Source organism: Gavialis gangeticus, unplaced genomic scaffold (genome assembly GCF_001723915.1).
Source record: "Gavialis gangeticus isolate Ggan-Ray unplaced genomic scaffold, GavGan_comp1, whole genome shotgun sequence".
Classification (NCBI taxonomy): Eukaryota; Metazoa; Chordata; order Crocodylia; family Gavialidae; genus Gavialis; species Gavialis gangeticus.
The window spans coordinates 184,446,417-184,457,933 of NW_017729032.1; the positions used below are offsets into that span (position 1 = coordinate 184,446,417).

At 39.8% G+C, this 11,517-nt stretch overlaps 1 protein-coding gene across 8 annotated transcripts in view; it reads left to right on the forward strand.

Annotated features, from left to right (window-relative positions):
- CNKSR2 (connector enhancer of kinase suppressor of Ras 2) overlaps positions 1-11,517 on the forward strand; it is a 476,383-nt gene that overhangs the window by 259,106 nt on the left and 205,760 nt on the right. For all 8 annotated transcript variants that reach the window (XR_002098973.1, XM_019524928.1, XM_019524929.1 and 5 more), the window contains one exon: positions 9,777-9,910. Coding sequence is in view for 7 of the 8 variants with exons in the window: in XM_019524928.1 (XP_019380473.1) it covers positions 9,777-9,910 (134 nt within the window). In the remaining variant the exon portion in view is untranslated. The remainder of the gene's footprint in view (positions 1-9,776; positions 9,911-11,517) is intronic.

Sequence of the window (11,517 nt, forward strand, 5' to 3'; positions counted from 1 at the left end):
AGTACCATAAGATGGATACAGAAATGGTTGGATCATCATACTCAGCAAATAGTCCTCAGTGGTTAAGTGTCTAGCTGGGGGGAAGCATCCATGGATTCCCCCAGGGGTCTGTCTTGTGTCTGGTATTGTTTAGTAGCTTCATTAAAGATTTGGATGATGGCATCAGGTGTGTATTCAGTATATTTGCAGATGGCACCAAGATCTATAGAGTTGTGGATGCTCCAGGGGATAGAGTTAGGATCCTGAATGACCTGGATAAATGAAAAATTCTCTGCAGTCAGTGATGAGATTCAGCAAGGAGAACTGCAAATCCTGCAGTTGGGATGAAATAACCACATGCACAAATACAGACTGGGGAATGAATGGCTAAGTTGCAGTACTGCAGACAAAGACTGGGAGTTAGGGTGGTCCATAAACTGAATATGAGCCAACAGTGTACTCTTGTTGCCAAAAAAGGCCAACAACATACTGGGAGCGTCTACACAAGATGTTTACTGCAGAGCTGCCTAGTTAGCTCCACAGTAAAGTCTTTGCATCTGTTAGGCCACAGTAAACTAATTAGCTGTGCCGTAAATACCAGTATTATACTATGGCGGAGTTTGTTACTCTGCAGCAACTCATGTGTAGATGCTGACCCAGCCAGCTGGGGCATCAGGGTGCTTCAATGCAGGGGCTGCCTGCTGGCTAGACCCACACTGGAGCACCCTTGTGCCCCAGCCAGCCAGGGCTGCATTGACTCAGCTCAACGTGCTACAGCCCTGGATCTATAAACTCCAGCGTGATATGTGCTGTATTTTCGTGTTTCAGATTAATTGCACATGTAGACATGCCCACTGAGTTGTATCAACAGAAGTGTCACTTGCAAATCAAGGGAAATGATTCTGCTGCTTTATTCAGTACCAGCGAGGCCTCACTTGAAGGTGTCCAGTTTTGGACCCTGCACTTCTACAAGAGTGTGATAGTTTGGAAAGTGTGTAGCACAGGGCAACAAAAAGGATCAGGTGGCTGGGAGATGAGACTTATGAGGAAAGGCTGAAAGAACTAGACTTATTTAGTCTGCAGAAGAGAAGTCTGAGTTAGGATTTGATAATGTTCTTCAAATACCTGAAGGGTGATTGCAGAGAAGATGGAGATGGGCTGTCCTCTGACCGTAGAGGACAGGACTAGGAGCAATGGTTTCAAGCTGCAGCAGGGGATATTTAGGATCAAGATTAGGTGGAACTTTCTGACTATGAAGGTGGTCAAGCACTGGAGCAGGCTACCTAGAGAAACTGGATTTGGTATTCTTGAAAGTTTTCAAGAGCAAGTTAGACAGACACTTGGCTGGGATGGTTTAGTCGGGGACGATTCTGCCTTGAGCAGGGGACTGGACTAGATGATCTTGTAAGGTTTCTTCTAGCCCAACTTTCCTATGATTCCTATAAGTATGCCTGTTTAAATATCCATTCATGTAAATTTTTTTGCATATTTTTGTAACTTACCAAAATTTTCTTTTATACATTTTTATCATCTCAATAGTTTGAATTTAAGAAATGTTCAGTGATCATTTGTGAAGGTGGAAATACCAGCTTTGGTCTTACTTTACAGATGGAGATATTAATTATTGCATTATATCATGAATCTTGCCATGTCATGACTGCAATGTTATCTGCCTAGATTTGCTTTTCAGCTCCCTTTCCACTATTAATGCAGTTCATTGTGTGGAGTGTAGAATGACTTTTCCAATGATAATGCACATATTTTCAACACTTATTAATTATCCTTTTTCATATCCACCATAAGTTGAGATGTTTTAATCAGATCTCTTAAATCCAAACTTTTTCCTCAAAATGATCCTCCTGAACCTAGTACAAACAGGTTTCCTCTACCAATACTTTCTGTTTCATTGTCTCTTCCTGACCTCACTGTTTCTGTCACCCTGATAGTTTATCTCCAAAGTAGTATGATTTGATCGTTCCTAGGTAGTATGTCGAAAAAGCACCTTCTCCCAGGACCTCTATATACTTTCTTACGTTTTAGCTGTATGTGTTCCCATGAGTGGAATTCAGAGAAACAAGCTGTACCTCTTAGGTCTCCAAACCTGGAATAGTGATAATTAAATGTCTTTGGTCAGGGTTTACAGCAGCTAGCAAGACCATGGGAAAACATCAGCTTCAATGAACTTCAGATCAGATCTAACTAGAGGGGTTTCATGCAGATTTTAGAATGCTTATCAAGAGTTGGTCAGAGCCCTTCCATAGAGACCACAGTTCTGAGCTATCACATTTGAATTACATTTTAAAAATAATGCATTGTACAATTCTCTTTCATTATACATAATGTTAACGTGTTGGTGAAGAATTTCTGAGGCTTAATAATTTATTTTACAAACTTAATAATTTATTTTAGTAATATTGTATAACATAATCATTGTGCTTGTATGCAGCTTTTCAGCTGCTGCTTTTTTCCCTTATCTTAAGCTTGAGAGGATACTCAACTTTGATTCTTCAGTGTTTCCCTTGTTTTGTTATTATTTTATATTACTTTCTGCATTCCTCTAGAGACAATGCTTTGTTCTCTTTTGTCAGTTACTTGTGATTAGAATTAATGAAATTACAATTTCTAATCATTAAATTTAAATAAAATGCTGTAATTTGTGAGAGATTCTATTGCCTAATTGTCTTTTAACTACATAAGAGCTGGGCATTCTCTTTAGTATCATTTAAATGGATTCTTACCAGATTCCATCTGAAGTCTGAACTTTGGTGCACTATTTCATTTTTTTTTCTCATTTGCAAGATGAAAACAAGACTTGGGTGTGTAAACAAGTTAGTTTATTGCAAAGGCTCAGTTTAATAAAGGGTCAATAAAAAATGATGGTTTAACAATAAAAATACTATAAAAAATTTATTGCCTACCATTTTATATTGGTTTTCCTTTTAATTTGACAAGTTATATACCTTTCTTGTAAATTTTAGCTCTGCTTGAACATCGATTCCATGTTTAAATGTGGTAGTCTTTGTATGCTGAAACTGACACAAAGTCTAAGCATTCCTGCCTGCTGTCCTGGTTTTAAATTTTACTTAATGCGCTTGCTTTTTGGAAATGCAAGGATTCTAAGATTTTGTGACTGCTCCTGCACTGCCACCCAACTGGTAAGACTACAGAAGGTCATCCACTGCAGCATTGCAAGTTCTAGGCAATGGCAGAGAATTGTCAGGGTATCCTGGCTATCCTGCTTCCTGGCAGGATGAAATTGCCCACTTTTTTCTACTGTGCTGTTAAACTGCTGTAAACTGCTGTCAGTACCTGTAGCTCATTGCATTGCATATTCTCCCTTGCATAAAAATACTTACTGTATCTCTTACCCTTAAGGATGTGTTGCGATAACTTCAGATATCCATGGCAGACAAGGAGTGTCACTTTCCCTGTTTTCAAGGATGTGAAGCCTAATTCAGTAATATTTATAAAACACCAAACACCATCAGCTGAGTGAATAGAGAGGAGACAAAAAGTAGAAGGCAATAGTTGCATTCTGCAAAGCACTGTCTGCAGTCCAATATGTGCCTATTTGTGACACTCCTCAGCCAATTACTCGGAGTAATTGTACTGATCTTCTCAAAATATTACATTTCCTCCTGTGTTGCATGCTTGAATCACCATAAACAATTCCAACAGTTAAACATTTGACAGTTGTCAGAGTTAGGCCTAAGATTTAATATCTCAGGGAAACTGAGTGGGAGCAGCTTATACCAAACCTATGATCATTTTGAGCTGTTGTCAGATGCTAGTACATGTCGCATCATCATTTGCATGTCACATTTTGAAGGTTGTCTTCTCAACCATGATGTCCTACAGCCTTCATTTCTTTTAAAAAACTGAACTTCCCAATCACACAAAGACAGCCATCACAAAACAGTACCAGTTTACTAAGCTAGTATCTGTCTTTGTCTTGTATGGAAAATAGCAACAATTATAACCAAAATGTCTGTTAATAATTAGTGAAGAATTACAAGAGATGCTGTATGAAGTTTTGCTATTCTTCTGGAAGAGAATATATTCAAGCAATTATTTGCTGGAGATGATGAATTGGTTAGTCTGCCACATTCACATAATGAAGTTTCTTGAAGTTGCCAATTTTGTATCAGTGTACTCATTTCTCTATTGTACTGTCCTAATGCAATTAATGATTACGCAGTGCTTCCATGAAGAAGAGCAACCAGGAGGCTCAGCTGTAAAATCAGACTGGTTGCCACTGAAAATTCAGATACTATCTAAGAAGATGGGAGTGATTTGAGATGAATTGGAGAGGGATGTTCCAGATGATGTTGGTGGATGAGGCTCCTATCAAGTTTACACCAAGATAATATGGATGTTTCATGGGCAGTTTGTTATACCAGAGAAATATGCTTCCAGTGTCATCTTTGCCTCCAGATTACCAGCATTTCATTTTGGCACTATAGTCTTAACAGGATTAGGTTTTAAACATAGAAGTTAAAAAGGGATGACTCTAGAACTGAGCCTCCTGTGGAAGCCTATTATACAAGGTTTATACATGGCTTACCTGGCTGCTAATAATCAAAATAGCTAATTATTAAGAATTAGCATGATAAGCAGGGCAAGACTGCAGTATGCTTGTTAACTTCAGCAGGAGATCTTATGCCATACAGTATCATAGGAAGATCAGAAATCTATAAATGCCTCTATACTACAAATATACTTGTAAACAGTTATTAAACCCTAAACCATAATAAGCTACCACATAACGATGTGAATACAGCTTTCTGAAAATCATTTATTTGGTATGCTCCTCCTTATTCTTCTGGGCTGCGATTGATTATCCTTTTTGAGTCCATGAGGGGAGGGGAGGGAAGTAGTTGATGCTGATAGCACTCCTAAGGACTTTGTCTAAAATGTGGAGACAAAAGTCAGGTAAACTGAGCAGTGTCCCAAAAATCTACCATCTAATTTTTCTTTTTTTGCGCAATTAAGCTTCTGTAGAGCAAGAAACCTACAGTCACTCAGCTTCTTGGAAACTTTCTCCATTTACACAAAAACACTCTTATACAATCAAATTCTACCTATTCAGCATGGAAAGCAAGAGCTTCTCCAACTTTATTTTCAGATTGATCTTCCAGCCTCCTAAACACACGTGTAATGTGGGCTAAACAGCCACTTCTAAGATGAATCTATGGTTTCTACCATCTCACTTTAAACACTGTAGACTGAAACGGTATCCCTAGAGACTCATGAACTTAATTGATTTTCCAGAATACATTAGTAGAACTATTCTGAATAATGAACTAACAAACAAACCTGGATTGTCTTAACTAAACACTGGATTTGTGCCACCTACAATGAGGTGATCACGATGGGCCCAATTCCTATGGGGCTTTTTGTACGTGGATCTGCATGAAATTTGAAATTCTGTCTTATGGACGCTAGTTATTTGAGGCCCAGAGGATCATAGAATCATAGGAAAAAAGGGGTTGAGAGGGACATCAGGAAGTCATATAGTCCAACTCCCTACTCAAAGCAGGACCATCCCCAACTAGATCATCCCAGCCAGGGATTTGTGAAGCGGGCCTTAAAAACCTCCAAGGATGCAGATTGCACAAGCTCTCTAGGTAACTTGTTCCCGTGCTTCACCACCCTTCTAGTGAGAAAACATTTCCTAATATCCAAGCTAAACTTCCTGTGCTGCAATGTGAAGTGGTTGCTCCTTGTTCTGTCATCTGTCACCCCAGAGAACAGTCAAGCTGCATCCTCTTTGGAACCACACTTCAGGTACTTAAAGACTGCTATCAAATCCCTCCTCAGTTTTCTCTTCTCCAAACTAAATAAACTCAGTTTCCTCAGCCTCTCCTCATAAGTCATGTGCCCCAGCCCCTGAACCATTTTTGTTGCCCTCCACTGGACTCTCTCCAACTTGTCCACATCCTTTCTATAATGGTGGGCCCAAAACTGTATACAGTACTCGAGATGTAGCCTCACCAGAGCAGAATACAGGGGAATAATTATTGTCCTCGACCTGGCAATACTTCTACTAATGCAGCCTGGTATGCTGTTAGCCTTCTTGGGAACAAGGGCACACTACTAGCTCCCATCTGTCATATTGTCCACTATCATCCCCAGGTCCTTTCCTGCAGAGCTGCTGCTTAGCCAGTCAGTCTCCAGGCTGTAGTGGTGCATGGGATACTTCCATCCTAAGTGCAAGTCTTTGCAGTTGTCCTTGATGAACCTCATAAGATTTCTTTTGGCCCAATCCTCCAGTTTGTCTAGGTCACTCTGAATCCTAGCCCTACCCCACAGTTTATCTACTATACTCCCCAGCTTGGTGTCATCCACATACTTGCTGAAGGTGCAATCCATCCCATTTTCCAGATCATTAATGAAGATTTTGAACAAACCTGGCCCCAGGACTGACCCCTGGGGCACTCCACTTGATGCCAGCTGCCAGCTAAACATTGAGCCATTGCTTACTACCTGTTGAGCCCAACAATCCAGGCAGCTTTCTGTCTACCTTATAAGCCATTCATCCAACCCATACTTCCTCAGCTTGCTTGTACGAATGCTGTGGGACACGGTATCAAAAGCTTTATCAAAAGATAATGGCTAGCAGCTCTGCAGTTACATTAGCCAACTTCCTTAACACCCTTGGATGGATTGCATCCGGCCCCATGGACTTATACATGTCCAGCTTTTCTAACCTGTTCTTTCACCACTGTTGGCTGCTCACCTACTCCCCAAATTGTGCTGCCAGGTGCAGTAGTCTGACCTTGCCTGTGAAGACTGAGGTAAATAAGGCTTTGAGTAATTCAGCCTTTTCCTCCTCATCTTTCGTTAGGTTGCCTCACCCATTCTGTAAGGGACCCACACTTTCCCTGACCTTCCACCTGTTGCTATCATACTTGTAGCAATCCTTCTTGTTACACTTCACATCCCTTGATAGGTACAACTCCAGTTGCACTTTGGCCTTCCTGGCTTCATCCCTGCATGCCTGAGCAATAGTCATATAGTCCTGCCAAGTTGTTTGTCCAAGTTTCCACTTTTTGTAAGCTTCCATTTTGTGTTTCAGCTAATTGAAGAATTCTCTGCAAAGCCAAGCTGCTTGCATGCCACGTTTGCTATTCTTCTTGCATATTGGGAGCTATTCTTCTTGCATATTGGGATGATTTGCTCCTGCACCCTCGGTAAGGTTTCTTTAAAATATAACCAGCTTTTCTGGACTCCTTTCCCCCTTAACCTGGCCTCCCAGGGGATCCGACCCATCAGTTCGCTGATGGAGTCAAAATGTGCTTTCCTGAAGTCCAGGGTCCATACTCTGCTGTTCTCCTTCCTTCCTTTTGTCACAATCACGATCTCGTGGTCACTGCTGCCCAACTTGCCATCCATTTCTACGTCCCCCACCAATTCTTCCCTGTTTGTGAGTTGTTGGTCATTTCAACACTTTCACTGGGAAATTGTCTCCAACACTCTCCAAAAATGTCCTGGTTTGCCTGCATGCTTCTGTATATTGTTCCCCTAGCATGTCAGAGTGATTGAAGTTCCTCATGAGAATCAGGGCCTGTGATCAGGAAGCTTCTGTTAGTTGAAGAAGGCTTCATCTACTCCATCCTCCTAGTCTGGTGGTCTATAGCAGACACCCGCCACATCACCCTTGTTGCTCTCCCTTCATCCTGGCCACCTCATAGGGTTACTTTGCTTGCTTTCTTCACCACTAGCCATCCCCAAAAGGTGTCTGGCTTCAAAATATTAGTAGTTGAGAGGGAATGAATTTTCCCATCTACTGAGTAGCCTGAAAAAAAGTATTAACAATATTATATTTCCATTAGGAAGAAAACAAATATGTATTGTGTTGAGTAGCTAAATGAGGGATTGGATTGAGATGTAGTGTCATGGTTGAAACTTTAAATGGTGAGATTTCTTCCTTCAAGGCAGTCACTTTTTAAAAAGCCCTGCTACTTCAGTCTTGTGCTTGTTTTAATTTTTTTTTAATATTATATGATGTTTTATCTGTTTGATTTTCTCTGTGTTTGTCTTTGTTTCCCTTTTGCTGTTCCTCAAATAGAGGTAGATATTTTGTAGACTCAGGGTATAGGGAACTTGTATTTAATTTTAAAATAACCAGCTAACAAAGAATTTAGCAAACATCCTGAAGTGTCATTGCTTAAAGACTGTAGTTTTCTAACTGAAAGACAGGGCTTACAGAACTACAGTTATTGTTCTAAAATATTTCAAAATTAACACTATACTAATGCAAATGCAAGAATATAGTTTCCCTTAAATAGTACCGACCACAAGTAATGGGATGATTTGAGTATACTTATGCAATGCTAATATTTTCAATCATAATTAGAAGATATTTCAGTGTTTCTGGGTGGCACTAACAATATGCAAAGGTACAAAAGAGGAAAGTAATACACATACAAAAAGGTAGTATGCAGACAAAATTTGTTGTGTGTCCAATTGTTATAAAATATTGAAAAGTCTAATTGGTTTGGCAAGATGACAGCATCTCATTGCTGTCTTATAAAAATGTGAAAAATGTGAAGGAGCTCCACTATTAAAATTCTCAGTTTGCTGTAGTCTAGGTATACTGCAAAAGTGTCATAATTAATATTTGGAGAATAAGAACTGATTATTTTTTACGGGAGTGTCCCATTGGCCTGTCATAAATTATTCATCACTGTGCTTGCAGTAGAGGCTTCTATGTATACTGTCCTTTTTTTTAACCTGAGCTCATGGTTTTTCTGTTGTAAATACAACTTGAAATTTTTGTGCCCTACGGCACTCATGTGGGTCAGATTCTTAGCTGCGTTGAACGCTATATACTTCCAAGCCCTAACATTGTTTTCTCAAAGCCTTTATTTCCAAGAAGATGGAGGGAAGAGAGCTCTTTGAAAACAACAAAACAAAACAAAAGAGTTTAAATATTAAATATATTTGAGCATGTATGAAGATAATGATATTTGTGGGGTTTTATCCCTTCCCTTCCCTTTCAAGTTTGTTCAGGATCAATGCTAGGAATAGGGCACATTGTACAAGCAAACTGGAGTGTCTCATTCCCTTCCTTCATGATGCATTTTTCTAGCTGTGTAATGTTTGCTTGTAGTGTTTGCTACCATACCTAACCTTCAGGCTGAGATGACATGGAGCATTTAAACAATTGGTCAGTCAGCTAGCCAAAAATAATAAGGGAAAGAGGTGTGAGGGAAGGTTTGGCTGCTTAGTTCAAAGTAGACAGTTGTATATGTAAGAGACAGAGAGAGAACCAATTTTGAGGCTAAACTGATGCTAATGGACAGCCATAGAAAAACTGGAACATCCACACCTATTTCTTAAGTAATATCACAAATATTTTAATGTAAATACAGTGTTTATTTTGTATGCAATCTTTATTGTAGCACAAGAGATTTCCTTTAATAAGTTCATTTTATACAGCAAATCCCTTAGGTCTTGCATTGCTATTTACTCTCATACATAATTGAGCAGTGTCACTACAGATAAGTGTTTTAGAGAAGTATTTTATGAGCACTGGCACTAGTGCTGTGCAGGAGAGAGGAAGGACAGATATGAATTGAGGAGTAGGTTAGATAAGCACATCACATAGCCTTCATAGACTGTAGCTATCCCTTTCTTTTTGTGTGAATTGTTTTTCAGATTGTTTTAAAAAGGCATGAACATCAGAACTATTACTTTTTTTTCTTTTCTGATATACAAATTTCTTTTTAAATGTTTATTAAATTTGAAAGTAAGGCAATAATTGTGTGATTATTTTTTTCCTCTTTATCCAGCCACTTATTCCTCGAAGCCCGACAAGCAGTGTCGCTACACCATCCAGCACGATCAGTACACCCACCAAAAGAGATAGCTCTGCTCTCCAAGAACTCTACATACCCCCTCCTCCAGTAGAGCCTTACATTCCCAGGTAAACTGTTAGTGATGATGTTGCTCATGGCCAAAAAATGGCCCTCAGAAAATGACCAACTGAGCATTTTCATGCATTAAGTTGACTGTTAAAAAAAACCAAATAACCATGCTAGTGTAATATCTGGGAATTGGAACTGCAGGTTCAAGCCCCTGATAATTTCCCTTGGTGTTGGTCTAGTTTTTAACAGAGCCATGATCCATCTGATGCAGTATCTCACCTTCAAAAGTGGACAATTCTGCATTTTGGTTGGGAAAAATCCTGCCATTACTTACCTTACTATATTCTGTAATGACTTGATTGTTCCAGAAATATATGCGCCACTCTGAGTTGTGAGTGAAATGGCCATATTTATCACTCTCCTATCAGGCTAAACTACCAACCTCCACTCAGCAGTCTATTCGTTCTTAGCAGAGTCCTCACCCAGCTCCCAAATAACCTATTACCATTCAGTTAACTAATTACAGTAGCCTAGAATACCAATTGTTTCTTTCCTAAAATCATGTATTAATATTACAGTCTACAAATACCTCCATAAAGTATGCATTGTAAACTAAGCATTAGACTAGTGGGATTAGTGAGAGAATGTGATTCAAAGGAACAGTTAATTTTAAAGTGTTCTGTGTTTACTGTGTGTGCAACATTATATGTCCAAATCATGATTTTGGGGGTTGGGGGGGTTTGGCTGCATTTTGTTACCGTTGTTGAACTTGTTGTAAGATCAGTATGCCCATGACCTGGACTAGAGTCACTCAATAGTGGAATAGAGTCACTCAGTAATGACTCATTTAGCCAATTAACAAGATGTATTCCCTGATGCTGATAAGCCTTTCCTGTGTGGTAGCCAAAGACATGTTGGATGGAAAATTAAATTGGCAGGGGCAAAGGGAAATTGTGTATGTATAAAAAATCCTCAATTTCCAGAGAGATAGAATACTGCTGAGGGCAGAATGTTTAGTTTCTACTTCATGGTTCTGATGATGTTCCGCTCCTTTTGTGAAGCTATGAACTAAAATCTTGCAGATAGTTCTTATACTTGCACTGTCTGTTCTGGACTATATTTACTTTTAGTAAAACAAACAAACAAACAAAAACCAAAAAAACCCCAAACATTTCTGTTGTCACTTTAACAGGTAATATAATTAGTCCTGCCTAAACAGTTATTCTAATTGGCGTCTTCAGAAAATGATGAACAAGCAATACAGGTAGGGCACAGACAGAATTTAAATTTGTCATGTTCAGCCCTCTGAAAGCTCTCTGCAGCCATGCCATGACACACGCACACAGCTGCAGAGTGCTTTTGAAGTGGCTAATTGCACAACAAATTGACCCTTATCAAGTGGGGGATCAGATAAAGGTGCTCCACTTTGGAGCACCTTAGGGAACTTGTGTTCCCTAGGATTAATTTATGCGTTCCCTAGGCTATCTGTAGGTGGGTAGCAGGGAGAGAGAGTGAGCTGCTGGTTGGGATTTGCCTGGCGTGAACTGGAGGATGAGGTGGGTGGATTGGAGCCCTTCTGCCTCATGCTCCTTGCACCCCCAGTCCTCTCCCCTCTAGCTCAGGCCAGGCAAACCCCAGCTGGCAGCTTGCTCCTCCTCCCCCCCCC